This window comes from Cladophialophora bantiana, assembly GCF_000835475.1.
Source record: "Cladophialophora bantiana CBS 173.52 unplaced genomic scaffold supercont1.11, whole genome shotgun sequence".
NCBI lineage: Eukaryota > Fungi > Ascomycota > Eurotiomycetes > Chaetothyriales > Herpotrichiellaceae > Cladophialophora > Cladophialophora bantiana.
In genome coordinates this window covers 472157-497247 of record NW_015971585.1, presented here as the reverse complement: position 1 = coordinate 497247, position 25091 = coordinate 472157, and the positions used below count along the sequence as shown (strand labels likewise).

The following is a 25091-nucleotide window of genomic DNA, read 5'->3' as shown; positions in this document are numbered from 1 at the left end:
GACGTAACTTTCTTCTTTGTTTTCTTTGCTTCGACTTCCTCGTGTCGTTAATATCATGGCCTCTTCTCTTCGCTTGGGGAGCTCCCTGCTCCGTTCCTCTACCAGGCCTCTGGTTCAAAAAACCGCCTACAGCGGTGTCCGCTGCGCAAGCACCCAAGTGAGCTCTCCGAGCTGGTGTGTTGATAGCTGCTCTGCTAACGTATATCTACTTTCTTAGTCTTTGAAAGAGGTCTTTGCAGCCAAGCTCCCTGGAGAGGTCGAGAAAGTCAAGAAGCTGAGAAAGGACTATGGCTCTAAAGTCATTGGCGAGGTCACCCTGGACCAAGTCTACGGTGGTGCTCGAGGCATCAAATCGCTAGTCTGGGAAGGCTCCGTGCTTGATGCGGAAGAGGGAATCAGATTCCGTGGAAGGACTATCCCGGAATGCCAGGAAGTCCTCCCCAAGGCTCCTGGCGGCGAGGAGCCTCTGCCCGAGGGCCTGTTCTGGCTTCTTCTCACTGGCGAGGTTCCTAGCGAGCAGCAGGTCCGAGACCTGTCTGCCGACTGGGCTGCTCGCTCCGATCTTCCCAAGTTTGTCGAAGAGCTCATCGACCGCTGCCCTAGCGACATGCACCCTATGGCCCAGTTCTCCATCGCCGTCGTCGCGCTCGAGCATACCTCCGAGTTCGCCAAAGCCTACGCCAAGGGCATCAACAAGAAGGACTACTGGACATACACTTTCGAGGACTCGATGAACCTCATTGCTAAGCTGCCCACGATTGCGGCAAAGATCTACCGCAACGCATACAAAGACGGCAAGGTTGCTGCTATCCAGAAAGACAAGGACTACGGCTTCAACTTGGCCAACCAGCTCGGCTATGGTGATAAGCCCGATTTTGTTGAGCTCATGCGTCTGTACCTTACTATCCACTCTGACCATGAGGGTGGAAATGTCAGTGCTCACACCACTCATCTGGTCGGAAGCGCCTTGAGCTCTCCCATGCTGTCCCTTGCTGCCGGTTTGAACGGTCTAGCCGGACCTCTCCACGGTTTGGCCAACCAAGAAGTCTTGAACTGGCTCACCAAGATGAAGGAGAGCATTGGTGACGATCTCAGCGACCAGAAAATCACCGACTACCTCTGGGAGACCCTCAACGCTGGCCGTGTCGTTCCTGGCTATGGCCATGCTGTTCTCCGCAAGACTGATCCTCGCTACGTGTCTCAGCGCGAGTTTGCTCTCCGCAAGCTCCCGGAAGACCCTATGTTCAAGCTGGTCAGCCAGGTTTACAAGATTGCCCCTGGTGTCTTGACCAAGCACGGCAAGACCAAGAACCCATACCCCAACGTAGATGCTGTAAGTTTCTCCATTTGAAAAGTGTCATGGCTGCGCTGACCGAACATCTAGCACTCCGGTGTCCTCCTGCAATACTACGGACTGACCGAAGCAAACTACTACACTGTCCTCTTTGGTGTCTCGCGTGCCCTTGGTGTCCTACCCCAACTCATCATCGACCGTGCACTTGGTGCCCCCATTGAGCGACCGAAGTCCTTCAGCACCGAAGCATATGCCAAACTTGTTGGTGCTACGTTGTGATTGGGATGAGAAGAGCGGGAGCTGTACAATGCAAATTATACTTGTGTGTCTAAAAAGGGAGAAGGTGATGGGCAATACGAGGTCGGTTCTGGTTGTGGGAGGATCTGTTTCGTGGTTCAATTACGCCATTATTTAATTGACGAGCGTTGTTGGATGCGAATGCCATATTTTACTTCGTTCCCATCGCCTGCTCTACCTATGTTCACCATGCTTGAATGCTGTAAACCGAGCCGGAGGAGGCACCGTACAAACCCAAGATTCAGGAGCTACGGGGGCCGCGGTGGCTCTGTGAGACATGGTTGCATGGGCCGTGCGACGTAAATTTCTTGAATTTTTTTTATTTTCGGACGTTGAGAAGCGCGTTGGCGTCGTTGGGTGGCCCTAGGCAAGCTAAAAAGAGGCTCACTAGGCCAACCGACCCACAATTAGGGGAGGCGGCGTCCGAAGTCCAAAGGAGCTGCATGGGTCATGACGAAGCTTGGGGGAGAAAGGGTATTGACGGGGGACACCCTAGGCTCCGGGCACTTCAGCCACAACAATATAGTCCGCTCAACACGCCGAGGCCACAGCCACTAATCTGCTTCTGGCCCCAATGGGGGTTTGTCAAGGCGCCTGCGCCGATATTCTACGAAGGTCATCTCGTCTTCCTCGCCGAGGGAGCTGAACAAACGAATTCGGACTTTTTGAGTGCCATCACTGTCAGATTGATCGCTACTTTTTGTACTCCGTATTCTGAATCTCCGCTCCTGCTTTTTGTCTCCTCTACCAGACCATCCGACAGTAGCCGTTTCGTGCCTGTATCTTTGCAGCATTCAGACCTACACAACCCCTGTCGCCCAAGAGTTCCTCTGTCCTCTCTCCTAATCTTTGATCCTCAAGGCGACGAAGCCGACCTCCTCCCTTGGTCAGGGCAGACAATCTCGCAGATCTGCCAACGATGTCCGCTGAAGCAGTCCTGGCACCCGCCCCTCCGGCGCCGAAGATTGAGAAGAAACCCGTGAAGTTCAGCAACCTGCTCCTCGGCGCTGGTCTCAACATGTTCGAGGTCACCACCCTGGGACAACCGCTGGAAGTTATCAAGACCACCATGGCCGCCCACCGAACTGATACGTTCGCTGGGGCCATGTCAAGGATATGGGGGCGCGGTGGTGTTTTTGGATGTAAGACAAAGCGCACATATTTTGATCATGAGAACACCTCGGCTGATTGATTCCTCACAATGCACAGTCTATCAAGGTCTCATTCCATGGGCCTGGATCGAAGCCTCCACCAAGGGCGCCGTCTTGCTCTTCGTCGCCTCCGAGGCCGAGTACTACGCAAAGACCTTTGGTGCCAATAACTTCGTCGCAGGCATCACAGGCGGCATGGTTGGCGGTATGGCCCAAGCCTATGCCACCATGGGTTTTTGCACGTGCATGAAAACCGTGGAAATCACCCAGCACAAACTCGCCGCGCAGGGTGTGAAACCTCCCTCCACATTCACGACTTTTGCAAACATTTACCGGAAAGAGGGTATCAGGGGCATCAACAAAGGAGTCAATGCTGTCGCGATCCGTCAAGTCACCAATTGGGGCTCACGCTTTGGTCTTTCCAGACTGGCGGAGACTGGTATTCGAAGGGTCACCGGCAAGGAGAACGGCGAGAAGTTGAACGCAGGAGAGAAGATTCTCGCCAGCGGTCTCGGCGGTGGTCTGTCTGCGTGGAACCAGCCGATTGAAGTCATCCGAGTCGAGATGCAAAGCAAGTCCAATGACCCCAACCGACCAAAGAACCTGACGGTCGGGAAGACTCTGAACTACATCTACAGCACCAACGGCCTCAAGGGTCTCTACCGTGGCGTCACTCCCCGCATCGGCTTGGGTATCTGGCAGACAATTTGTATGGTTGCCTTGGGTGATATGTATGCTCTTCCCTTTGTCTCCTTTTTCTACGAGCATTAACTAACCTTTGAACAGTGCCAAGGAGGCTGTCGAGAAACTCACTGGCGAAAAAGTGACCGCGAAGCACTAGGTGACATACTTAGCGTTCTGGATTGGACGGATCCACCCAGGATTGCTCGGGTGGATCCAATCGAGTCGGACGGGGATGAGCTTGGGCTGGTATTGTCTTTGACAGACTGGTACCTCCGTCTTAAGCAGCATGATTCATCCTTCTCTTGTGGCCTTTCGCGTGGATATGTTTGCGCCATGCCCGCGGAAGATGACTTATAGAAGTTTCGGTTATGGCGTGTCCTGGCGTTGCTCTTCTGCCCTGAACGACATAAAAATCTTTGCCGGTTTTTTTTTTTGGTTTCCTTCGTATTGTTTGTTATGTTATTGATTGTCTGGACACGCACAGCACCAGTCACTGTGAGACGTTATTCAAGGGAACAGGGCATAGAGAGTGGTTGGTTCATCATGAGGGTCTTGGGCAGTTGAGATCGAGCACTCAGTCCTGTGGGCCCCAGGGGCACCAGGGCTTGTTCTATATCGAGTACATAGTACTGCAACAGAATGAGCTTATGCCGGGGACTCTTGCCCACGACCCTTTTTTATTTTATTGGTTTCTTTAAAAAAAAAAAAAAATCTTTTGGTTTCTCTTCTTTTGATGCGAATCCCAGAAAAGGGGGGTGAGCGGTTCTGGGATCCCAGTGCCACAAACTGCCTCCGGACTACCCGCATATCCTCCACCTACATGCCTCTGTGGTTCGGCATTCACTACTGCCTCACACAGTCGATATCTAGTAGGTACATTGCGGTAAGTAAGGTAGGAAGCGGTGAGGTAGGTACGTAGCGCGTGTGTTGACTCCAGGCTTCAGTCGTCACGCCTCACGCTTTCCATGTCTTGTCAGGACGCCCGTCCCGTGACAAGGAAGATTGGGCAGTTGACGACGAGAAGTGGTGATGAGATTGACAACGACCAGATGCGTGGATTTCACTGCGTGAAGTGCTGCTCAGGCACGCGGAATAGAGGCTCGTTGGATTCCTGTCGCTGTGATCACGTCTCTTTCGCTCTTTCTCTCTCTCTTACACACTGTTGACCTTGTCCTCATCACAGGATCGAGGTTGTGCTCTCAACCAAAAAGACCACCACCATCATCAACAGACACAAACTTTCTCATCATGGCTTTCGCTCTCGCTATCAAGAACTTCGCCATCTTCGTCGCCGTGCTGGCTGTCGCGATGCTGGTGAATGTGAACCTCGTCGCAGCCATGCCGTCAACGGACCTCTCTGTCGCGAGCCCTGCTCGACTTCGTCTGGCTCCGCGCAACATCACCCAACAGGCTGGTTGCCCACCAGGACAATCCCCAAACCAAGCTGGCTGGTCAGTGGCAACTTTGCATTTCTGGCCCTGTCCCATGCACAAAAAACTCCGTCTTTCTCCAATTCAAAAGATGTTCTTGTTTTGTTGGCGAATGTGAATCTAACCTGGAAACAGCTCCTCCTGCGCCGAGTGCTGCATCTTCGAGTTCAACGACGCCGGCTGCGGTCAACATTCCGTCGAAGAGTACGTCCTCAACGATTACAACTGCCATTCTCTCTTGATCGACATGAACAACGTCTGGATCACCGAATGCACTGGCTCATTTGTAGAGTGCATGCTCTGGAAGAATCATGACTGCAGCGGTGAAGATAGCTGGGGCATCGACAACACCAAGGATGTTTGCCATCATACGCAGTATTGGATCGGGGCAATTCAGTGCTATGAAAGTGACGAGGAGAAGCAGTTGGCTATCGCGAGGGCGAGGCGGTTGAACAAATAGGGCATACGCAGGGAGGTGCGCGGGTAGTGGTCATGAAGGAGAAAGTCATCACGACCAGAGGTAGCATCCGATGCCGTGTGTCCAAGTTGAAACGATCGAATCGACACTCCAAGTTCACGGGAAGTGAACTGGTGAGCTCTTGGAGCAAGCTTCTCTCCCCCAATGTCTGGGGACGTGAGGGTGGCCAATATAGTCAGAGGCAAGAGCTTGTCTCCTAGGTACTTGGCCATCATGGCCGCTCTCCATAGAAAAATCATCAGAACTCGAATTCGTGATGCCATATTTCGAGGACCGGATGCTGAAGGAATGCCCATCGCCGAATGTCTTTGGACCTTGCTTGGCACTGTATCCGATTCTTCTATGGCAACACAATGTATTTCTGTAAATGTTGCGGTATAGCTTCTCTCAGATTCTTACTCTTCAGCCACTTGTCGCTGAACAGCCGTTCCGCATATCTGTATGCTCCGTCGCATAAGACGGTGACAACGGTATGATTGGGCCCCAACTTCTCGGCAACCTCTTTCGCGGCGACCACATTCAATGCACTGCTGGCTCCCAGGTAAAGTCCCTCTTCGTCCAGGCAGCGGTATACCATCGCAATAGATTTCTCGTCGGAGATATACAATGCGCCGTCAAGCTCGTTGACTTCCTGCTTCAGGTTGTCAGTCACGCGACCTTGACCGATGCCTTCAGTGATGCTGCTCCCCGTTCTCTCTTTGAGCTTGCCGCCGGAACTGATGTAGGAATAGAGAACCGAGCCAGGAGGATCTGCCAAGAAGCACTTGACGGAATGGTTGCTGACGTCCTTGAGGTACCGAGTGACGCCGGCAAGTGTCCCACCAGTTCCAGTCGAACAGGTGAAAGCGTCAATTTTGCCATCGGTCTGGGCCCAGATCTCTGGACCTGTCGTTACAATATGCGCTAGTCGATTGGCGACATTATCGAACTGGTTTGTCCACACAGCACCGTGCTCGGGATCTTCCTTCCGGAGCCTCTCGGCATGTCGTTTTGCTTGCCAGTTATAGTTCTCCGGGTTTTCCCATGCAACGGCTGGAACAGGATAGACTTCTGCGCCCAGCAGCCTCAGGAGGTCGATCTTGCCTTGAGACTGGGTGTTCGGCATATAAATGACCAGTTTGTATCCCCTCGCTCGGCAGACATGTGCCAAACCAATGCCGGTATTGCCGGCAGTTCCTTCGACGACAGTGCCTCCAGGTTTCAGCAGACCTCGCTCTTCCGCATCTTTCACAACATATAGAGCTGCGCGGTCCTTGATGCTACCGCCCGGGTTTTGGAACTCGGCCTTACCCAGGATGCTGCACCCCGTTTCGGCGGAGAGCTTATGCAGTTTTATGAGGGGAGTGTTGCCAATCGCTGTAGTCCAGTCAGGATTGACATTCGTGTCTTGAAAGACATCTACTGGGACATACCTCCTGTTAACGTGTCAACCACTCCTTGAGCTTTGGAGACGCGGATATGGTAGGGATTGGGCGACTCGGCAGTTGCTGCACGGACAGCTGTCGTAGCAAAGCGTCGTATTGACGTCTTCCAAGCGTGGGCCATGACTGAAGGAAGGGTGCCGGCAAAAGGGGATCAGAATGCAGGAGATTGACACGCACGAGTCTTCCAAGGGGCTCGTGCGTCCAGATGCTGCATGCCCCCAAAACCGAAAAGAAGGGGGGAAGATCAGAGAGACGAGCAGCTGCATAGAAGGGAAAAAATCTCCAATTGCATCGTTCTGATCATCCCACCAAGCACCGCATAATTGTCCGAGGCTGCTGACATAATAATGCTGGGGACACGTGCAACTCCTTTTTCAACGCCTTGAACTCCCTCTCTCGAGCATCAAGTACTGGAGAACAGGGCCACATGCAACCCTCTACAAAACTCCGAAAAATATCAGATCAACTGCCTCAGCCTTGTGGATCTGAATACTCTCGGATTGATGAATAGGATGTCTACCGCTTCAAATCCTTCAAGCATTCCCGGACAGGAAGAGCTCAGAGGGATAAGCGCTCAACTGTGCAATCGACCTCCCTCCATCCATCCAAGCAAAGTTCCTCTACCGTGTGCTGTATTATGAAGAAACCAGCCGCCTCCGTCGGCAACCTTGTTCAACCGGAAAACACCACTGCATCTCGGACTTATCCGCTCGATGTCCGTCTTCAACCTGTGATCCTTGACTCTGCAAATGGTCCAAAGCTCAACCCACAATGTGATCTTGTATTTGTATGAAGTGGTGAGTCCTAAATCTCTCGTTATCGTCCTGTCAAGCTGCCCTCAGCCTTGGCTACTGGGCTGTTTCTGCGAGTCCATTTGCGTGCTCGTCTACACTCCGGAGCATTTTCACGAGAACAACCGGGCCAGGATTACAAGTAGCTTAGTCCTGATCCAAAGCAAAGCAAAACCGTCTTCCATATACTCAGTATATCTTGGCTTGGTGATTACAGACTATGGATCTTGACCTCATCATCAAAAACGCCACCATCGTAAGTCCCGCCCTCATGACCAAGATCTAGCCCCATCCAACCGCTATACAAGGCTGAGACGCCCTCCATTGAAAGGTCACTGCCACCGAAATCCTTCAACCAGGTCTCAGCATCGGAATAAAATCAGGCCAGATCGTCGCCATTGCCTTTTCTCTTCCAGCGGACGCCGATACCCAAATCATCGACGCTGAGGGCGCATACGTGACTCCTGGCGGCGTCGATTCGCACGTGCATTTACACCAAGACAACGCTCCGACAGGCGACAAATGGCTCTCTGGATCCCGCTCGGCGCTCTGTGGCGGAAATACCACAATTCTTGCATTTGCGACTCAAAAGCGAACAGACGAGAGTCTGTTTCCTGTGCTAGAGGACTATCATTCCCGCGCAGCCGGCCAGAGTTTCGTGGACTACGGATTCCATTTGATCCTCACTAAACCAAGTCCAGAAATCCTGGGTCGGGCAGTCAAGGCAAAGGTCGATGGTGAGCCCGACTCTGAGAATGAAGGAGAGTTGAAAAGAATGGTTGAGGAGGAAGGCGTCACGAGCGTCAAGTTGTACATGACCTACCCGGCCTTCAGATTGGGGGATAAAGAGATGCTGGAGGTGTTGATGAGGTGCAGAGAAGTAGGCATGACGGTCATGGTGCATGCTGAGAATGCGGATATGATTGATATGTACGTTCCATTTTTCTGAATTGGTTCCGATCAAAGACTGGCAGTGATTGTTGAGCGTGGGCCGCACTGACCACCATATCAGGATAACGACTCGTCTCCTGCAAAACTCTCATACACTTCCGAAATTCCACGCCCTCGCGCGCCCTCAGATCGCCGAGTCGGAAGCAACCCATCGCGCCATCTCGCTGTCCACCCTCACATCCACGCCAATCCTGATCGTACACATGTCCAGCCCCGTCGCCCTTTCCCATGCAAGGAAAGCACAATCAAAGTCGATGCTGCCCATCCACGCAGAGACATGTCCGCATTATATGTATTTGCTATCGGAGAGGCTGGCCGTGACCAGATTTCCCGTCGTTGGTGATGCCGATGGTGGCCATAGTCATGAGCATGGAGTGCACGGCGAGGAGAGTGGTGATGGTGCAGAAGATGAATGGGCAGGTGCACGACACGTCTGCGCCCCTCCCCTCCGCCACGCCGAATCCGATCTGCAGAGTGTTTGGGACAGCGTGAACAACGGGACTATCACGGTGATTTCCTCCGACCATGCCCCCACACAATACAACAATCCCCAAGGGAAACGAAAGCCCCTCGTGGAAGCACAAAAGAATCATTCAACGCCAACATTCGCCCAAATCCCCAACGGTCTCCCCGGCATCGAGACCCGTCTGCCCATCCTGTTCTCCGCCGCCACGGACCCTGACCCGTCCATCCCCCCGGCAAGGAGACTGACGCTGCCAAAGTTCGTGGAACTGACCTCGACGAACCCGGCCAAAATGTACGGACTCTCGGGCAAAAAGGGCAGCATCGCCCCTGGCTACGACGCTGACCTGGTCATCTGGTATCCTTCCCGTCCACACGACCCGGCCGCCACCGCCTCGTTGTCAAACGACAAAATCAAAGTCAACATCACAAACGACATGCTGCACCACAGCATCGACTACACCCCCTTTGAAGGCTTCCAAGTGTGCAATTGGCCCAGATACGTCCTGTTGCGGGGTGAGCTCAAGTGGAATCGCGATATCGAAGTGCGCGAGGGACCCGGTGCAGGAATCCTGGGAAAACCCGGCGATGGGAAGTTCTTGAGGAGAGGCAAAGGCGAGGTCCTCGTTGGACGGAGTGGGATGGGGAGAGAGCCCGCGGGCATGAGGGATGGGGAGAGGAGCGCTTGGATGTAAATTTATTGCCCCCTTTTTTTTATGATAGGGAAGCCCAGCCAGATGAGATATGCATTGCTGTGGCGATACGTACATCCACTCCTATGTAAGCAGCTTTGGTCAGAGAGAAAAGACGCGACCACGGAGGTCTGGGCGAAGTGGGTGTCATTAGAGACTTGGGTGGAAGGGGGTTTTGTTTCATTTTGCCGTTAAAACATATCATCGAGCAAAACCCTCCGTACAAACCAGGTAAGTAAGCAGATACGAAGCCGTGTCCAAGAGGGGGAGAAGAGAGGCTCACAACCTCAGAAGGCGAAGCAAAAAAGAAAAAATTCCACGTCGTAAAATCAGGCTATACATGCTCATGTTACGCGATATACCGAGCATAGAGACACATATTGGATACTAGATAGCCTATGAGCAAGCCGCGTGCAAATCTAAGATTCTCTGTTCCTGATGCTTCACGATGTATAAGGGGGAACAGATGGAGGCTCCTAGAGCGCGGAAAACAGCGCCAGTCGGAAACACATAGTAACAGGTCTTGTTTATTTTCTTCGTCATCTTTATGTATGTGTCATCCTCTCTTTTCATTATGGCATGATGTCTCATGAACGCGCATAGAGGGTTTGACAGCAACAATAATGTCTGTCTATCTTGCATGATCAAGCTCAAGAAGATGCCATAGTATGTCCCATAGGGATCATAGCAAAGCCCCGTCGGCTCTATGGCTCTATGGCTCAGGGTGTCTCTGTATCGCGGTAGGGCCTTTCCCAGCCTCAAAGCCTTCCATCACTCATGACTCATCACGAATTGTTCCGGCGTAGCTTCTCTCCCTGCTTCGCCCTATTTATTCTATTCCTTCCCCGTCGGTATCTTGAAAAAGACGCCTGGCGACTCTTTGGTGGGAGCCTTGTCACATCTATAGTAACCCTTGCGGTCAAATTGAATGATATCATCCTCTTTGACGTCCCACACGTTGCAGTCGGCCAATGCCGTAGAGCTGAACTCGGACTTGGTGGTCAGGAAATCTTCCCAGTGAGTTTCTTCCTCCTCGGTGAGCTTGTCCTTGGAGAGCAAGTGGTCGAAGTCTTCCAGCTGGACAGGGCATAGGTCCTGGTCCTTGGAAAGCCACGTGATCTTCTTTTTTGTGGCTTTGAAGTCGCCGTCGAGGTGGAGTTCGAGCTCCAGGGAAGCAACGTTGCCTAGTGCATTGACCCCGTCGGTGATGTCTGGTTTATCGGCAATTTTCTCATACTGGATGTCACGGACGTACGCGTTTCCCCAGTTCATGAGTGTGATTTCTTCGTCTTTGGCGAATGTCCGCGCGTCCTCTTGCTCGATGACGATGTTAGAGCTGTACCAAACCTTCTTCTCTCCAAGATCGTATTTTGCGTGTTTGGGTTTCATCTCCGAGTAGGGTTCTTCCTGGGGGAGGCCTTTGATTTTGCATACGACGTGGCTGTCGTCAATTGCGGTGTACCGCGCACTTTTCAGATCAATGATTTTCTTGTTCATGGTCCAGATTGTATGCCAGTCCATATTCACCACGTTCTTGCTGGGTCCCTGGCTGACCATGAAATCCCTCAAACCTTCCACCGTCATGCCCCGCCGTCGGATACCTCTCACGGTGGGGAAACGGGGATCATCCCAACCCGACACAACACCGGCATTGACCAGCTTTGTCAGTTTCCGCTTCGACATCAGCGTGCGCACGAATTGAATCTTGGAGAAAGTCCAGATATAAGGGCACCGCAAATCGACGGCCTTGAGAATCCACTTGTACTGCGCATCTTGATCATTGTACTCGGTCGTTCTCAGAGCATGAGTGACACCCTCGATAGAATCCACAATCGGACAAGCAAATTGATAGGTAGGGTAAGCGTTGTATTTGTCACCTGTCCGATGGTGATGGGTGTGGTTTTTGGGACATCGAAAGATCACCGGATCTCTCAGTGCGGCATTGTCGTTGGCATAGGAGATCTTTGCTCGGATACACCATCGCTTTCCCTCTTCGGTGCCTTTCTTCATCTCCTCGTATCTTGCCAGGTTATCCTCAGCGCTGTCGTCTCTGTGAACACTAGGCTCACGCGCCAGTCTCTGCGCGCTCATCACGTCGGCTGGGGTGTCGTCTGCGTAGGCCTTTCCAGCTTTTATAATCTTGACACAATATTCATCGATCTGGTCAAAGTAGTCGCTCGTGTAAGAGATCATGTCCGGTTGAATCCCCAAGAGGGCAACGTCCTCGCGGATTGCGTCTTGATACTCGGTATTCTCTTTCTCAATGTTTGTGTCATCGAATCGCAAAATCATCTTGCCACCGGGGTACTGAGTGTGTGCAAAGTAGTCGTTAAGGAGAGCAGCTTTCGAATGCCCTATGTGAAGATATCCAGAGGGCTCTGGAGGAAAGCGTGTAACCACGCCTGCGGCGGCATTGGGCAGTTCCATCTGCTTAACTTTTGGGGCCTTTTTGGCCTTGGGTGCATTCTTTGTCGCCATGGTGACGAGATTCTTGGGTGAAAAGGAAGGAAGCCTAGTAGAAGAGGTGGAAGGGAAATGAGTGACTGTCTTAGGGCAAATATTGAGTCATTTCATCTGCGGCATTTGAATATTTCACGAGAAGCCTTAAGCGGGGGACCGCCACAGCCTTGCGAAAATTCGGCAAATATGCCAAGACTCACCAGTGCACTTGGCGCGGATGTTGAATGGACCCACATGTTTATTCTCGATTGGAGTATGTATGTAACAGAATTCAAAACGAGTTCAGTGATAAATCACTACTTTCCACACAATATCGCTGACAGTCGGTCATCTCGAACATTCAAAAGCTAGCTAATAATGATACTGCGTGCGTGGTCGCCCTCCTTAGCCACATCCTGTCTGGCTTCTAATAGACCAAAGTCTGATGGACGAAGCAAACGGCCATCCAATATCGTCCCCATATGCGTCTTGTCAATGCTCTGGCAATTTCTCCGTATCTTCGTCATGAGAACCTTCAGGAATGGGACAGGGCTTCGGTCGAAAGCCGACCCGGACTTCGACTCCCCTGTTCCAATGCAATCTCGAATGATGAAACCGTCGGCAGCGACGATGCAACCCTCTTTGGCTTTCTCTGAGGCTAGTTCCAGTAAGGCACATGTCTCGACGTACTCCTTGAACGAGGAGAGGTACAGTTGTCCAGCGAATATATTTAACAGCAGGACCTGGCGACGTGGTAGAACTCGACCCCGAGCCTCGGGTACTGTGAACAAGTCCAGCCCATCCAGTGCACGGAATCCCAAGTTTGGCCGGGGTGCGTAGAGATGGAGCGCCACATTCTTAGATTGCCCGACTGTTGACTGTAGCTCCTGGGCCTCATATGGGCTGATGATGACCATGCATTTGACAGCATTGCCTTCTGGGCAGTCGCTCCCTGTGCAGGTCAGAATCCACTGCACCGGCCTCTGGTAAACATCCGAGATATAGGAGTTGCCACGGACCTGGACCGTTCTGGAAAAGTCAGCCGTCACGAAGAGGTCGTCGGGGAATTGTGAGACGTCGAGATGTGCGGCTGCACTCGTGTTGCGTAATGCTTCGAATGCGGGCATGTAGGCTTTGGAACCACTGATGAGCGTGCCCGTAGTCGTAAATGTGATCAAGTCGGGATGGAGATGGTGATCAGCAGGATCAGCAGGTGGCGACTTTTGGATCTGTCGCTCTTGCTCAATCTCCGGCGACAATTCACGCTCCTGCTCCTCCTGGAGTTCAGCGAGGCTGAATTCAAGGGCGTCGAATTCACGGCAATGCTCCCGGATAAGTCCAAGATTCGCGTTGGCGCTGACTTGCAAGGCAGAAGTCATGTCAGTGTGGATGCAAGGTCGGTACATGTCATCTAGAGAGCGAGATTCCTTCTCAAGGAATCGTTCCGCGTGAGTTTGGGACATTCGCACCTCGCCATCAGAGCGGGCATCTGCCCAAAGCGCGTTCTGGTGTTCAAACCGGTTGCCTTGCGCCGCCCACAGAGGCATGCTCCGACGCATATCGGTCCCTGTTTCCGACATGGCCCAACAAAGAACGTCGGATATGTCAATAACCGCGTTCTCAGGCTTGACGGCGTGTTTCTGAATCTTTATTTCGATCTCTTCTGGAACGCAGAAGACGACTGACTGGCCTTCACCGAGCTTTCTCATTCTCATGCATGCTGCGGAGGCGTAAGTCTCGATCACTCTAGCGACTGCGTAGACTCACCTTGTACTAATCGATCCTTGGTCAAATTTGCCCCTAGGGTTACGGCCGCCTTGTAGGATTCCGGCAATCTTAAATCGGTCCCTCTCGTGTGGGCCTCATCCAGGAATATGAGGCATACGTCAAGCTGTTTTGCAAAAGTTGATGTTTCGATCCTCCCTCTGCGATCGAGAACGGAGAGTTCATCACTGTCGTCAAAGAAGACAACAGCTTGCACTCGCCGCAGGTCCGGCGTCATCTCCAACCACTGTCTTGCAAGTTCCAAATTTTTCAATTCGAGAATCTGGGCCCCAACGTCAAGAATCACTTGAGGCGCGGGGTCCATCTTCGTCACCATAGTTAGGAGGAGTTCTGCGTCTGAACTGTATGGCCGTCCCCGTCGTGGCATGAGTACAACCGAATTTTCAGGTTGGAGGAGGTGCTCCAAGACCAGGGCATTGGTGTGTCTTTGTTCCTGAAGATCGAGATGCTTTACATGGAGAGGGAGCGTCATCCGTGAATCGTTTGTCCCACTGAAGCCAGTTGTTGGATGAGTCTTAATCTGGCCAATGTCCCAACCGGACGCGGACAGTTTGTGCGGGAACTCCTTCATCTCCTTCGGAAAGACGATATGCGCCAAAAAGTAGTCAACGACACCCTTAGCATAGCGCAGGGGAGGAAGCACTTGTTCCACGCACTGGAAACGGTCCTTGAGATTGACACCAGCTAACTGGCGGAAAGCTGGGGGTAGATTGGGGGCATCTTTGACCCATGCTTGGTATTCGATATCGGCCTGATCCGATTTTAGAAGATGACCAAATTCCAGGAATAGGTCATCGTCACCTAGCCCACTATAGTAGTGGCTAAGTAACGTTAGGATAATGACGACGTCGGGGTGGCTGAATTCAGATCGAGGGGTAGGACTGTCTTTGGCCCGGTATGGTACTGCAAGCCTCGTCCGGGGGTTCCTGGTCGCGTCAAGCCCATAATTGACACGCCAACGTTTCTGTCCGAATGCGAAAGCCAAAACTCCTCCCCCCATCAGACCTCGGAAGAGAAGTAGCGTCTTGCTTGTCGACTCGGTCCAGAAGCCTCCTGGATACTGGCTTTCCACTTGACCTACTTCGTCTGCAGTGAGATTGGGCTTGGTGATGTATTTGTACACAGCTTTCCGAACAGCTTCGGGTTGCCGGGCAATTGGAAAACCGCTTAGTCCGGTCTCACAGAGGTGTTCAGCAATGTTAGCTAAAATCCGTCTCTGTGCCTCGTACCCAAGAATCCGAGTCCTGGGGAAACTTCCTGGGCAACGCTCGTGGACTTCCATGGAAAGCGGATGCTCCTTGAGCACCCCTGGAGCAAACATCTTAACAAGCTCCAGCGCTTGTTGCACGCATATACACCGCTCTGGACTTAGTTCAACTGGTTGCTGCATGCCCATGGTGTAGATCAGCTCGAACTTGACGCTGAAGTTTTCGTCGCTCTCATCCACAATATCGCGGGTTGATGTGTCAAAGTATTTCTGCGTGTCCAGCAGCGAGCGGCCAATTGAGTCCTTCCCTGTCAAGAGGCACTCAAGGCCCATCAGTTTGAAGGATAAAATATGTTCGGGCTGAACGAGGAGGATGCCTCCATTGGTCATGCATTCGAGGCAGATGCTGGCAATCGTATTTGCCTCCGCTATTCCGAGTTTCAATGAACGAGAGAATGGCATGTGATAGACCCGCCGATTTAGCAAGCCTCCTAGCTTGGAGACCAGCATCTGGAACATCTGCTTGGATTGGGGCTTAGCCACGCCGACGCGAACTCACCGAGAAGTATCCGCGAGAGCAACTGCTACGATAGGCACAATTACAGACGACTTGCCCTCGCCCATATTTAATTGCATAACCGCATTGTGACCGTGTTGGGGACTCCTCATCTCTCTGACAATTTCTTCCTGAACATCTCGAATCATGATTCCGGCCTCAGCTTCCAGCAGTAAAGACTCGGGATAATCGATAGGATCCCAATTTCTGTGGCCGGAATTGCGGATTTCTTTGATAAGATCAGCATGATAGCCAGAGAGATTTACGAGTCGCTCCGCTCTTTGGAGTTCGGTGAGAGCCAGCGCATATTGAACAATGCAACGCTTCCATTCGGTCGTGATTATCTGCCATCGACTGCGAGCGAGCTGTTGGAGGAAGAGGACTGGGCACAGCCGCGGAATTTGCCTGATGGCAACAGCAACTGAGAGCGAGTTATTTCGTTGCGTAGTCGATGACCCTTCGAATGCATGAATTTCAGTCACAGCGGACATGATGGCAGAATAGATCTTGCGAACCTGTTCACTGCAACGGTTTAAGTGGTCGTGGAGAATTCCTTCAACGCCATTTCCCTGCGTCCACAGGTGATATTCAGCCCTCCAGCCACGCAAAGAGGAGAGGCTCACTCGCAGGTCCTCGACATACTTCCTTTCATAATTGGAGTTCAGTTGCGTTTCAAGTCGGTCTAGAAGGGAAGCCAGAAGAGGTGTCGATTTCTCCACATTCGAAGGCAGCAGAAGATCATTCAAGTCTCTGGATCCACTGGTCAATTCGGATGGAGGCGAGCAAGAGAAAATATCATCGATGCCAATGAAGCCTTTTGTCCTCTGGAGGTTCCATGCTGGGGTGGTTAGTGAGGATGAGGGCCCCTCTATTGAATTAACCAGTTGGAGCGAGAGTGTATCTCTAATTAGACAAAGACAACCGTAGAATCGATAATTGTCAAACCAAATCTTGAACTTTGGCTTTGCAGCTTCTATGACTTTATCCATGTCCATGTACAATGAAAACTGGGTATCGTTTGGGGCAGTCGGAATCTCACAAGGCCACTGGGCCTGCATTGCATTGACAAGTTTGTTCATAGTACGGTCTTGGTTGCTTTGAAACTGGCGTTGTTGGCGTCGGTCGCAAACAGAACTAGATTCTCTAGCGGCGCGGGAGAGCTGTCCCTCCGGACAACGATGGAAAGGGAGAAGAGCCGATCGGAAGCTGGAATGTAGTTCCCGCGTATTCACCGCCGCACCACAAGATAGGCGAAAGGAAGTGATGGGCGGGGCGGAGATCTGAATCATCTCCGGTACCATGAAGAACGAGGCCAGTGTCTGGACAATTTGTATATCGCTGGTTTCAGCAAAGCTAATGTTGAAAGCCAGATCATCAGACGGAACTTGTTCCAACGTGGATGGTCCCGACTGATTGTTTGGTGAAGAGTGCACCAATATTTGGAGACAATCTCTGGCGAATCTTGGAGCAACTCGCCGTCCTAGTCCAGCTCGGATGGTATTGGATGGCTGGCACCTAATATTGATGAGTCTGATCGCGAGAGGAAATTCCAGAGATGAAATTCCAAATCGGATGGAACATTATAATGGAGTTTCGCGCGTCTATGGTACACTATATCCGACATGGCGAAAGCTTTGAGCCTCCCCGCGAAGCGGTTATCCCGATCCCTTGCCGAATAAGTGACATCGCGCTCGACGGTGTGATCCTCAGCACCGAAGCCCGAGACGCGAAAGGTCGACGAGCGAATAGAGTCGCGCTTCGATAAGCACGGCTCAACGTGATCAAGAGCTGGTGGCGGGACATATGATTCTGGGTAGAACATCTTCGCCTTGTCCGCTTGATTGAATATGGAGATGACACTCTCGTAAAATCTGCCGTGCTGAGCCAGAAAACTGAGTTCCTGTACCCAGTCCACAGTCTGCATGACGCGTTCATTAGCCGGATAGTAACGTCTTCCTGGGGTTAGATAAGCTATCCGACGGAGGATGTCAATGTTCTCCTGTGTCAATCGATCGAATGATCTCACAGCAGCAGCGTTTAGGATCGAAAGAGCCTCCTCGGTACCAGTTCTCTGTATATGGGGATCAGGAAGGCAAAAAGACGTGAGCGCGTGGAGGTAACATAGAAACAACTTGCTCTGTAAGCTTCCATTGTCGACCAATCTGCCAATCTGGGTGTCCACGTAGTATGCGTGAGCTTTGGCAGCAGAGTTTTTGTCGATGACGACACAAACATGGTCGCCATCCTTTTTCCACGATACGCCACCCTCTGGCAAGATGACGAGATGACCGTCGTTGGTCTTGTGTTTTAGCAAGAGCTTGTTGCGAAGGCCCACCAGGGTACCGAGTGACTGATAGGGATCGACTGACATTCCCCGGAACTGCTTTGATTGGATTGAGGATTCCCCTGATCTGAGATTGAATCCTAGCTGTAGTCTGGGAAGCTCAATCTCTAACGATGATGAAGAGTGGTGTAAGGAGATGTGTATCTTGAGCGGATCCTCTACGGGAAAAAGTATGTCCGAGAGCTTTACGGCGGTCTTGCTCTTGACGCTGACCGAAGACATCGCACCATTCCTCATAAGCCACTGAGTACCATCTCTAGCTCGGGTCAATCTCCAGTTACTTGGAGACGAAATCCAAGGATCCCCAACAGGACGAAATTCCAAGGAGTCATCATTTACGTCGTACCAATGAACAAACTCCTCGACGAAAGCGTCAGGGAGCTCCCCATGAAGGACCCTGCAAGGAATGAGTTCGTATTTGCAATCATTCTTTTCGGCTTGAACCAAGAGATCGTGTTCAAGCAGCTCGGAGGTTCCAGGAACGGGGCTGATGCCGAAATGAAGTGTGTACCCAGCATACTCCTTTTTCCCAGAGAATTGCATGCCATGGGCTGCGGAAGGCAAAACCTCCAGTGTCGAATGGCCAAATAACGTTCGATAGGTCGCGTGACGTTCGAACTCGGAAGGTAGACGGTTCAAAGGAAGGCCATTCACGAGCAGTTCGCCAGTTAGGACATTGAAATGGACCCAGAGTTGTGCACAGTTGTTTCGAGGCGGTGTTTGGCTGACAACCCAATAATTTGCTTTCTCTGAAACCACTTGCCAGCAGTCTCCCACCTGGTAGGCAGACCAAGACTTCCTTATGGCGTCGTCCAGGGACTGACGTCGAGCATTGGATATTTCATTTATAAGGATGGGATAAGCGCGATACGAAAGCCATCCCCAACGCCGGTGAGGTATGGGAATCATAGGGTCAGAGTTTTTCGAAATGGTATTGATGCCTTCTTGGATGATGATGGAACATTGGATGAAGATTGATGCATCTTTGGAGGACAGTGCGTGGGCTAGATGCATGTCGTCAACATTGAACGAATCGATGCAAATCAAAGCTATCTCGACAGCCTTGGAAATTAAGTCTGTTCTGTAGCAAGCCACGGTTGTTCTGTGCACCCTATCCTTGACAAGGTTGACCCAAGCAAAAGCAACATCTCGAACATTAGCCAGATAAGTCAAGCACCGGGTCTTGACCTGATTGGCGGTTGACAGCGACAACAACCGCGCAGCTAAGGAAGTGAAGATACTGAGTGCCTGCGAAGACTCCCAGTTCTCCTTAATTCTCTGCAAAGCCTCATGGAGGCTCTCTAAAAGAGCGTGGCAGAAGTCCGCATCGCCCACAATGTAGTGGCTTTCTCTTAGGCCTGTCCTCCCACTCAAAGGACCAGCTTGATAGATGGACTGGAGAACCACAAAAGTGGTTTCGACCTTCTTAAAATCAACCAATGGCGCGCAGATTTGTAATAATATATTCTGCCATTGAATTCGGGTACCGAGGGGAATGGTACACAGCGCCTTGTACTCGTCCAACGACATGCAATCAGGACAGTCGGATTGGCTGGCTATGACAGTATTTGGTGACGGCCCGTTGGGCGCTGCTGCTGGGCGAAAGAGGAATCGTTGAATGGACGCTGATGGCGTTGGTAATGTATAGGTGAAAAGCTTTGGAAGGTCATCATCGAAACAGAAGTCGCCGACAAACGTGCCCGTTGCCTCATCATGATATTTGTACTAGAGCCCATTGTTGAGGCAGACATCGTCTGGGGTGGTGGTGGCGATATACTTCGGCCAGCGGTGTGTAACTTCATGAGGTTTGTTTTCCGACAGGAGACTGGGCCGCTGTGTTGTGCTGAATGATGCAAAGAAGGACGAAAGACCCTGGTAGTCCCTGAGAGGGTGATGTGCTCGGGGCCGGTCTGCCGACAAGCAAGCATTCATAACGTTGAGAAGGAGAAATAGCGTTGTATCCCGCCAGTGACCAAAAAAAGGAGGGACTTTGAGCTCGAATACCACTGACTTGGCTTCTAGCGCGTCGTCAGGTAGCGGCCATTCATGAATCTGAATAGTAAGTGAATCAGCTTGGGACCTGTACTCACACTTCTGGCAGCCATCACTGTGGTAGCGTCGTTCGTAGATGCCGTTGTAATAGTTCCCCCGTACTTCGTATTCGCATTCGCTCTGATTGAAGCGCCGCATGAGGGACCTGTACTCCTCCTTCTTCTGGGAGAATTCCCTGAGTTTCTCCTGTTTAGCCTGAGTTGCTTCGCATTCAATATTATGAAGAAGGGTCCGATGCTCTGGAGACTGGTTGAAGTATCTAACCGAGAAGCAATTTTGAAGTCCATAGTCTCGAAAGATGCTCGGGGATGGATGTACGGCGTGCACTTGACGTTGCACGAGATAACGCTCCACATGAAGCAGACGTTCCATCTGGCACGCCAAAGGGAGCAGTAGAGATTGGAGAAGCCCTGGCGGGATGCCCGGGTCATAATCCCTAAGAAATTCGCAAGTGCTGATTGCAGATTTGTCGCAGGCAATCCAGAGTTCAAGGATTGTCAGCAGCATGATGGAATTGGCCTCTGGATTTCCTGCATAAAAGGGAGATGCAACTCTATAGTAATTCCGAATCGACTCGCCTATTTTGCCGCAGGTGCCAGCGCTCCCCTTTTCGTGTTCCAGCCATTGGGGAAGGTTAGAGGCGACCCAGTCTTCAAAAGCCCTTATATTGTAAACCGTATACTCCGCTATCGAGGAATCCAGGTGTGTCGGAAGTTCTTGGGTTTGACATTTGGTGACCTGGGAAGCCGGCTGAAAGGAAAGAGGCCCTTTGTGCTGCCCACGTTTAGCCAGCGACTTAACATATTTATCAAGACCGACAAGAGTGTGGAAGATATCCCGGTCAAAGCTTAGGTGTTCAAGACATGATAGATCGCGGCAAGGGCTGGCTTGTTTCAGAATGAGTGACCACCTCGTAGAAATTTGATCGTAAGTGTTCTGCATGACATTTTGAGCGAAACTGAGGACAGGTGTGCCGACATGTGGATCGAGTTTGAGTAGGCGTCTGGTAAGTTTGGCGTTCATCGCGTACAACAGATCGCTGGGAAGAGAATGGCGATGTGAAAGCTCTAGAATATGGCTCATGAGAAACACCATAAACCTCTTGTACAGAAACCCTGGAGACTCAAATGAACTGCTCGACCTTGAAATGACGAGCTGCATGGCAACACGGACAAGTAGCCACGTAGGGGATCTTCGCCACGGTAATAGGCTGTCAAGCCACATGACTTCTTCTCGAGTATTTTTCCAGAGACATGACACATCAACTGGCTCCGCGGCAGGAGCTAAGAACCCCATAAAGAGCTCGGTGACTGCTTGTGGGTGTATTGTATCCCGGTCCTCATCGTGCAGACGGCCTGCTTTTCTTGCTTTCGGTTTTGTTCCAGCGGCAAGCTGGTGACTCATTTTGGCAAGCGTGCGTGCGACCGTCGATTGGAAGCCAGGTTGTTCAAAGTTATCGATGCTTAGAAAGAGAGCCAGCCCTGGAAAGGAGCGTCGGAGTCTTCCCTCGGTCGTAACCACTGGCTCGTTGAGGGGGGAGAGCTCAAATACCTCAACGTGAATTGACTGGTCAACCCTGCTAATCATGACACCGGTATTCTGGGCTCGTATGTGAAGTAGAATTGTTCCGCTCTCGACTAGGTCAACTCAGCAAGACGAGCAGGAAGAATAGTGTTGCGTGTGTATACCTTTCTTGCACAAGGCTCTTAGGGCACTTTCCAGCTTTCTTTCGCTCACAGCATCTCCAGAGGCAGAGAAAGTCGCGTAGCGATGTCATGCCGCTGATCATAGCAACAACAGAACCAATTGTCTCATTCTGGTCACCAATGAGGCAGTTTCGGAATCTGCCAAGGGCGTCGAGTACGACGTTCAGCAACATTGATTCGTACTCTGGATCAGAGTCGTCTCCTGCGGGAGTTTGGGTGGGAGAAATATGTGATGAATCAAATATGTAAGTGCACCGGGTGAGAACCCATTAGCTACTTCTCGGTCCATTGTAAAAGCCATATCAAACAGCAATTTCAAGTGAAAGTAGAGACGAAGTGAAGATGGCTTGTTGGAAGGACAAAGTCTCCGGCGGATCTCAAAATCCAGGTTGACTATCAGGACGAGGCGCCTGGGCGCTACATGCAGGCCATCTCCAAAGACTCAGACCTGTAGGAGAAGCGTCTTCGCTTTTCTCCATCAATCAATCAGGCCATGTGCAGACGTGGGTGCCTTGCTGCCTCCGTGCTAACGTGCTGATTGGCGAGTGGACGTCCGCCACCAGGTCTCACAAGCGCCTCCACGGACTGCCTTGCAGCCTTGTAGTCAATCTTCGCACCCAGCCAGCCTGTGAAGTCGGGGCTGGATGACTTGCGAAACAGCCACAGCACCAGGGGATTCCCAAAGATTGTGGGTTCACCCGCCGTTGGCCGCATGCCATGAGATTCCTGGTGTCGTCAGTGACCATGATTATCTGCATGACGGTCGATCAAAGGACAGCTGAAGTTCAGATAGAGCTTGCATTCTGGAAAATTCAGCTAAAGTAGTAAGGTTGCCTCACCGTCAGCGTGCCAACCTTTGATTGGGACTACCGGCTGTGGCCCTCCACATCGGACGTCGGAAGGGGCTAGGCCAATATATACAAAGGACTAACGGCCTACCACCATTGCCAGGATGGATGGTTACCCTGGACCTTGCTCGGGCTACCTAGGTGGGTATCCATAAACGGTGCTGTGCAGGCCTTTGCTGCCTAGACTTTGGTCAGTGCAGCGAGTTGTGACTTACCCCGCGCAGCTTATTGCCATGGCTGTGACATGTGCAGTACTTAACAGTGTCGGGAACCGACAAACTCAATCCCGAAGAGCTCAAGTTGCAAAAAGTCAACTGCTCAACCGGAGTCGGCCGTCAAAGGCGAATTGTCACGCTGCTCGATCACACCGAAAAGCCAGAAGGGATCAGGGATGGCCCATATCAAACGGCAAGACGCTATAGTGACAAGGACATGTGGGGACGAGTATGCACGCTGCGAAACGATTACAAGGAGTGCTGCGTCGCAGAATATGGTGTTCCGAAAGCTGTCACATATCACCCTGTTGTCGTTGTCGGACGAGGGCAAATAGGCACTTACATGTGTATGACGGTATTTTGCTCCCCCATAAAGCCAGCTGATCGTAGAGTTGACCATCTCCTTCAGATTACATCTAGCCTCGTTGATTTCTCATGGGCCTTGCCTATAGCACCAACTCCGAAGGGAACATCGCGGGCTCAGATGTATCTCCGTTCGGTAGGAAGGATACAAGACGGATTTTGGCCCATACAAATGTGGAAGAGCGGATGCTACTTACAGATTCATGAAAGTTACGACACCCCACAGGACTGGCTAGAGCCGGGCTATGGCGATCAGTATGGAGTGCCTCTACAATTGAAAAGCGACTCTTTGACACGGTTGTTAACAACGGAATTGGAGCAACTCTAGAGGTATCATCTGGGCTCGGTCTCTGCTTGGGGAGCCGGGAGTCGAGGGTCGGTCGAACGAAAGGGATAGGAAAGTGGTCGAAAATCGAAACGGCGTAAAAGAAGAAACGGTAAATATGCCGCTGATATTAGCTCTATTGTTGGCGCCATACGTGTCGGTTCCCGATCTGTCGATCTTTCCACTGATATACCGAGCAAGACCTAAAAAGCCGAATTGAAAAATAAGTGACAAACTCCGGTCAAAGGCTTTCGCCGTTAGCATGGAGGCGGCCTTTGTTGGTAACGGGCAATCCTTTTCCCTTGGAAATATCACAAAGACGCTATGCTGCCTTACTGAGGCGTCTTCTCAATCTCGATATCTGTATCTACACTTTGGAGACTGATGGCCATCCTGCGTGTGCCTGTCATAACGCAAAGGCAGGTCAATGCCCTCAGAATTTCGGTCGACTAGGTGCTACATCCAGATAGATCCGAATACAACCACCCGCTCAGTGACAATGCGAGAGGTCTCCATGGAGGAAGTATGGGAGCTAATCGACTTCATTGTGATGACACCTGGTTTCTCAGCTGAGTCGGCCGTATTTTCACTAGGGTCTCGCGTGACGCTCTAATTTTTCTCTCAGGAGCTGGACATTCCGAGAGAGCACTATACGATATGCTACGACGTTGTTCATTCCATGCGACAAGAGCCGACAACTCCCGCAAGAGTTCGAGGACATGGAGGGAGAGATTCAAATTCCCTTCTGTGTCTTTACGCGCCTCCTCGTGAATAGGCGCGATGTATTCCAGTCACTTTGGTTCAACGGGCGGGAATGGCTGGATGAAGTCGAGGATGATCCCTGAAGGCAGAATGCTTCGTGGGAAGCCCAACAGGCTGTCAGGGAGGGTTACGGCAGTTGCATGAAAGCGTATAACTCCAAGCAAATGCATTTTGAAACCCTGGTGCGTCAATCAGTGTCTAATATGTGTCGTTACGATATACACTCAACTCTAGCTAGCTCGATAAATAGCGCTACGATCTGAGTGCGTGTATCATATGCCTGGCTTTCCTCAACAAAGATTCATCACTCGCTAGACTCCTGAAGGTGTCAGTAGGATCTCTAGCTGGAACCGCGTCTGCGAAGTGCCGTCTCTTTTCAAGTCTACGTATTGAGGGGAACATCCCACGGAGGATCGGCATGAGGACCCTCTGGGCCTTTCACGGACTCCGATGTTTACACTGAATCGAGGGGTCTCAGTGGTGGGCTTCAGTGCGACAATTCCTTTTCTGAGCCAGATGTTGGCTATGGCAACGATACCGAACCCTCGGCCTATCGTGTTTCAATTCTTCACCTATGCAAAGATGGGGATTCGATCCTGCCAACAAATATAACACGAAATTTATGATGAGCAGAGACTTTATGGATTGCTACCTCGACGACCGCTGCCGGATCGAAGATGCGAAGGTACTGCAGGATTGCAGTGGGAACATCATACAAGCCCTGTTGAGTGACAAGGAAGCCAAATCCCTTGCAGAGAGCTTTTAGGAGGTTCCTGCTTATATCTGATAGGATATACAAGTGGCCATGGGAGAGTTCCAGGACCACCACTCAGGA

At 51.5% G+C, this 25091-nt stretch overlaps 7 protein-coding genes across 7 annotated transcripts; 4 read left to right on the top strand and 3 right to left on the bottom strand.

Annotated features, from left to right (window-relative positions):
* Positions 1-55: 55 nt before the first annotated feature.
* Z519_07601 (citrate synthase, mitochondrial) lies at positions 56-1573 on the top strand (the record flags this gene model as incomplete). The annotated part of the gene is made up of 3 exons (XM_016765333.1): positions 56-157; positions 218-1333; positions 1385-1573. The coding sequence occupies 3 exons, from the start codon at positions 56-58 to the stop codon at positions 1571-1573; spliced, it is 1407 nt and encodes a 468-aa protein (XP_016618302.1).
* A 937-nt stretch (positions 1574-2510) lies between these two features.
* Z519_07600 (mitochondrial DNA replication protein YHM2) lies at positions 2511-3583 on the top strand (the record flags this gene model as incomplete). The annotated part of the gene is made up of 3 exons (XM_016765332.1): positions 2511-2733; positions 2801-3473; positions 3529-3583. The coding sequence occupies 3 exons, from the start codon at positions 2511-2513 to the stop codon at positions 3581-3583; spliced, it is 951 nt and encodes a 316-aa protein (XP_016618301.1).
* A 1091-nt stretch (positions 3584-4674) lies between these two features.
* On the top strand, positions 4675-5316 carry Z519_07599 (uncharacterized protein; the record flags this gene model as incomplete). Its single annotated transcript, XM_016765331.1, has 2 exons — positions 4675-4877; positions 4992-5316. 2 exons carry the CDS (start codon positions 4675-4677, stop codon positions 5314-5316), a joined length of 528 nt encoding a protein of 175 aa, XP_016618300.1.
* A 358-nt stretch (positions 5317-5674) lies between these two features.
* Positions 5675-6879, bottom strand: Z519_07598 (cysteine synthase; the record flags this gene model as incomplete). The annotated part of the gene is made up of 2 exons (XM_016765330.1): positions 5675-6690; positions 6747-6879. The coding sequence occupies 2 exons, from the start codon at positions 6877-6879 to the stop codon at positions 5675-5677; spliced, it is 1149 nt and encodes a 382-aa protein (XP_016618299.1).
* Positions 6880-7769: 890 nt separating this feature from the next.
* On the top strand, positions 7770-9657 carry Z519_07597 (uncharacterized protein; the record flags this gene model as incomplete). Its single annotated transcript, XM_016765329.1, has 4 exons — positions 7770-7805; positions 7881-8267; positions 8316-8479; positions 8562-9657. The coding sequence occupies 4 exons, from the start codon at positions 7770-7772 to the stop codon at positions 9655-9657; spliced, it is 1683 nt and encodes a 560-aa protein (XP_016618298.1).
* Positions 9658-10488: 831 nt separating this feature from the next.
* Positions 10489-12132, bottom strand: Z519_07596 (glutamate-tRNA ligase; the record flags this gene model as incomplete). The annotated part of the gene is made up of 1 exon (XM_016765328.1): positions 10489-12132. The coding sequence occupies one exon, from the start codon at positions 12130-12132 to the stop codon at positions 10489-10491; it is 1644 nt and encodes a 547-aa protein (XP_016618297.1).
* Positions 12133-12461: 329 nt separating this feature from the next.
* Z519_07595 (uncharacterized protein) lies at positions 12462-21441 on the bottom strand (the record flags this gene model as incomplete). The annotated part of the gene is made up of 5 exons (XM_016765327.1): positions 12462-13813; positions 13861-15604; positions 15689-17156; positions 17252-19710; positions 19735-21441. 5 exons carry the CDS (start codon positions 21439-21441, stop codon positions 12462-12464), a joined length of 8730 nt encoding a protein of 2909 aa, XP_016618296.1.
* Positions 21442-25091: the final 3650 nt, after the last annotated feature.